Source organism: Mirounga leonina, unplaced genomic scaffold, assembly GCF_011800145.1.
Source record: "Mirounga leonina isolate KUSES-001 unplaced genomic scaffold, KU_Mleo_1.0 Mir_174, whole genome shotgun sequence".
Classification (NCBI taxonomy): Eukaryota; Metazoa; Chordata; class Mammalia; order Carnivora; family Phocidae; genus Mirounga; species Mirounga leonina.
The window spans coordinates 5743841-5748486 of NW_023270451.1; the positions used below are offsets into that span (position 1 = coordinate 5743841).

At 36.1% G+C, this 4646-nt stretch overlaps 1 protein-coding gene across 1 annotated transcript in view; it reads left to right on the forward strand.

Moving 5' to 3' along the window:
• Nucleotides 1-201: 201 nt before the first annotated feature.
• FBXL13 (F-box and leucine rich repeat protein 13) overlaps nucleotides 202-4646 on the forward strand; it is a 337895-nt gene continuing 333450 nt past the window's right edge. Inside the window, exons 1-3 of the mRNA XM_035021381.1 lie at nucleotides 202-269; nucleotides 1286-1440; nucleotides 3029-3138. Coding sequence (XP_034877272.1) covers nucleotides 202-269; nucleotides 1286-1440; nucleotides 3029-3138 — 333 coding nt within the window. The remainder of the gene's footprint in view (nucleotides 270-1285; nucleotides 1441-3028; nucleotides 3139-4646) is intronic.

A 4646-nucleotide genomic window follows, 5' to 3' on the forward strand; every position in this document is an offset into this window, starting at 1 on the left:
TTTAACTTTTGAAAAATTGGTAACGGACATACACAATAAAGTTACAGAATACATAATTGGCATGTAGTTCTTCTAATCTGCTCCTGTCTCCCTACTGCCCAAGGTAATCATTGCTCTCATTTTCCTCTGCATCTTCTGGAGTTAGCCTTTGCATTCCACTTTCTTCTAATGTGTGCTATTTCATTTATTTATTTACTTTAGATGACTCCAGAATTGATGATAAAAGCATGTACTTTTTATACCGGACATTTAGTAAAGACCCATTTTTGGTAAGAATGTGATTTTACATCCTATTTCTTTGTGTTTTTATTCTTAATATTCTCCATAGGAAGAACAACTCATTTTTGGCCAGTCGTTCTGATTTTATCTATTTAATCATGTTTCCACCATTTTGCATTATATATTTCTTTTATTTTTATTTGGCTTTTACTTAGTTAAAATATGTTCTTTACTTCTTCAAGGTATTGCTTTTTTTGAAAGTGTACGTCTATAATCCCTTCACTGAAACCCTTGGAGATATGTTTTGAAATTTAGATTCCTTTTCTTAAAAAATTTTACAAAGGTAATTTCTGCACATTCTGTGTATTATAGAACATCTTCAGTGGTGTCTGGGGCAGCATGTTGGAACCAAACATATTCAAATATATTAGTATTTCTCTCTATATGTTATATATATGTATATAAAATGAAATGAAATGTATATGAAATGAAATTTTAAAAAGACTATGAATAGCTATGTGTCAAGTCTAGGGAGGTTTTGATGCAAAATTACTTTAGTTTTTAAATATTTATTTATTTATTTTTAAGATTTACTTATTTATTTTAGAGAGAGAGAGAGAGTGGGAGGGGGGAGGAAGGAGGGGCAGGGGGAGAGGGAGAGAGAGAATCTGCGCTCAGTGTAGAGCCTGTTGTGGGGCTTGATCCCAGGACCCCAAGATCATGACTTGAGCCAAAATCTAGAGTGGGATGCGTAACCAACTGGGCCATCCAGGTGCCCCGAGGCAAAATTACTTTACTAAACTATTAGCCTCTATATAGGTTATGAAAAAACTTCTGAATTTCAGATCTTTACTGGGTTTTAGAAATGTAGCAAAGGGAAGTACAAGCTCAAAGGAAACCCAGGACTAGCTAGAAATAAAACAATAACAATAATTGAACAATTTCTTTCTATGCTGTGAATTTTGAGGAGATAAAGGAGGTATTATTACTCCTTCTCCCTCTCCATTTATTAGTAATGTGTTGCCATAACGTCAAAATACTATTTTTCTGTATCTTCTGCCTATAGCACTTGGAGAGACATAGCGATACCTCTTATAAATGAAGATGAACTTCTGGCTGAAAAGATGGAAAAAGCAATGGAATATGACAATTTCAGACTTCAAAAATACATATTTCGTCTCTGGCACTCTTATACAGAAGGTCAAAAAAAACAGCTTACAGGTAAATCCTAACATAGTAGCGGTTAATTTTTGTATTCATTTATTCAAAGAATCAACACACTTAACAACTCATCAGTTGGTACTAGAGAATTTATCATGATGTCTAGAAAACTGTCATGAAATGTAAAGCCACTAATTAAATGTCTTACATTTAAATGAGATTTGTCTCAAAGGGTTTTATTGTAACAGAAAACAGGCATGTTTGAAATAAAATCCTGTGGGGATCTGTGTGATGTATGTACAAATATAAATATAAATAGGGATCTACTATCATCATTTTTACTCATAGAGAGCTGGTATATCACAGGTACCAAAATTGACTATTTCTTGTAGAGAGTTTTCCATTCTTTACAGTTATTTCATTTAATGGATACATGAGGAAACAAAGAAAATGAATTTTCCTTTCCTTAAACCCTTGGTAGTTGTAATGAGTAGACAGGGCATGTACATGATCTTCAGAGCAGGAATAGGGAACTCTAGCCTTTTGCTCAGATTTTAGCCACTTACCGAATATTGGTTTATGGCTACTGCAAATCAGAGAATCATTTCTTCTTGATCGGTTACTCCTGGTACCTCGGTCACAGTGAGCCCTCTGAGGGTTTTTTTTTTTTTTTTTTAGGGAGGGAGAGAGAGCAAGAGAGAGTGCACACATGGGAGCATGGGGCGGAGGGGCAGAGGGAGAGGGAGAGAGAGAATCTTAAGCAGATTCGAGGCCCAGCACGCGCCCGAGGCGGGGCTCCATCTCCTGACCCTGAGATCATGACCTGAGCGGTACTCAAGAGTTGGATGCTTAACTGACTGAACCACCAAGGTGCCCTCTGAAGGTTTTAACATAAGATTGATGGGCCTCTAATTCTGAGAGGAAACAATTAGCTTCAGCTAAGAAGCCAATGCCCTCTTAAGCGGTGTCCCCAGGGCCTGCCGTAGTCATCCTCCTTCCTGGCCTGGCCCCTGTATTTGAGCTTTGGACCCTTAGTTAAAACATAAAATGGAGCAATTTATTTAATCATAGGGCATTTAACTAAACCAGAATACTACCTTATAATTGTATTTCTATGAATAAGTTTGGAAGTTCTGGTTTTATAAAGAACTGGTTTGATTTAAAAAAAAATGATGTGTCATATATATATTGACGTGTTATTACATCTATTACATCTTAATATATATTTTTTAATTTTTAAAAAGATTTTATTTACTTATTTGAAAGAGAGAGAGAGAGTGAGCATGAGCAGGGGGAAGGACAGAGGGAGAGGGAGAAACAGGCTCCTTGCTGGGAGCCCAGTGCGGGGCTTGATCCCAGGACCCTGGGATCATGACCTGAGCTGAAGACAGACGCTTAACAGGCTGAGCCACCCAGGCGCCCCTACATCTTAATTTCCAAGAGCAAAGGTGATATTTACAGGTTAATAAAGTTTCTGGAGTAAAGATCTACTGCTGTTAAAAGTAATTAATTTTAGATGTAATTAAAATCAAACAAAAACTGCCAGATGCAATATTGGTTCATATTATAAACATGATAGAATATTAAATACTTTGTTTTTTTGGAAACATCTTTATATATACACACTAATCTAATAAATTTTCTTTAGATACACTATTGCGGATGCAAAAGATGTGCCGCCATTACAAGCTAATAGCTATCCTAACTAAATGGAGGGATAAAGCAAGACATAAGTATAAAAAGAGAGAAGATGAGCTGGTATGGTATCTTGGAAACTTAATTTTTTTAGAAACTAAATTTTGTCCTTATATTGATGTTGCCTCAGATGATAATGCTATGTGTGGAAAGTACTAAAATACTGAATATTATGTACTTTTTTAAAAAAAGATTTTGCTTATTTATTTGAGAGAGTGCGTGCATGTGCCTGAGTGGGGAGGAGGGACAGAGTGAGAGGGAGAGGGACAAGCAGACTCCCTGCTGAGTGGGGAGCTGGAGGTAGGGCTCGATCGTGGGGCTCGATCCCAGGACCCTGAGACCATGACCTGAGCTGAAGTCAGATGCTTAACCTACTGAATCCCCCCAGTGCCCCAATATTATATACTTTTGATGGGGTCTTTATTCTTTTAATTTAATAATTTAAATTATACTTCAGCTACCAAATATTTTCTAATAAATTCTGTTGTTTCATTTCAACTGTGAACATTGAGGAAAAATCATTTCAGCATTTTGTTTGAAATTATTGATAAAAATGAAGAATTTTGTTTAAGCAAGTGTTTAGATGGATATAGATATCTCAAATGGAAAAGAAACTATTTGATATGATAAAGACTGAATAAATTTTTCTTTTCTAGATAAGATTATTATTCTTTTTTCAACATTCAATGTAATACATTTTAATTTTAATATAAATTATTTTAAAAATTACTAAATTGCTAAACTTAAAGGATGTGACACTTTTTTTTTTTAAGATTTTACTTATTTATTTGACAGAGAGAGAGACAGCGAGATCAGGAACACAAGCAGGGGGAGTGGGAGAGGGAGAAGCAGGCTTCCTGCCAAGCAGGGAGCTGGATGTAGGACTCGATCCCAGGACCCTGGGATCATGACCTGAGCTGAAGGCAGACGCTTAACGACTGAGCCACCCAGGCTCCCGGATGTGACACTTTAATTAAAGCAATTAAAACAGAGGGCCCAAGCAAATTCCTCCAAACTTAAAAATATCTCTAGTTTGCTTAAGCTATTAGTACATTATTGCTTAATGTTGTTTTAGAATACTCACAGTAACTACTAGGATCAGACATTGAAAAATGGAATTTTTTAAGTTATATTACTTCGTAGGTAATGTTTTATCAATGGTCTTGAAATACAAAGTCGGGGTAAATAAGAAACAGAAAAATAAGAAATTTAACTCCCTGTTTAGTAGTTGTCTCATCAAGGGCAGGATCAACGCCCTTCCATCGTTACCTGGTTCAGATGTTGAGATTGGTGATACCATATACATACCAAGAGGGTATGCAAAGATCTATGCTGGAAACAGTGCTAGAGTCTGCAGAGGACACTGAGATTCATCAAGCACCTACTGGTATTGAATCGGTGTTCTTAGAGGATGTCCTCCAGCATTCATGGAGTACATGTTCAGTGTTGCTGGTCCACCAGTTATACTTTAGGGACCACTGTTTTAGTCTGCTTGTTCAGTGTTCTTTCTTTCTTTCTTTTCTTTTTCTTTCTTTCTTTCTTTCTTTCTTTCTTTCTTTCTTTCTTTCTTT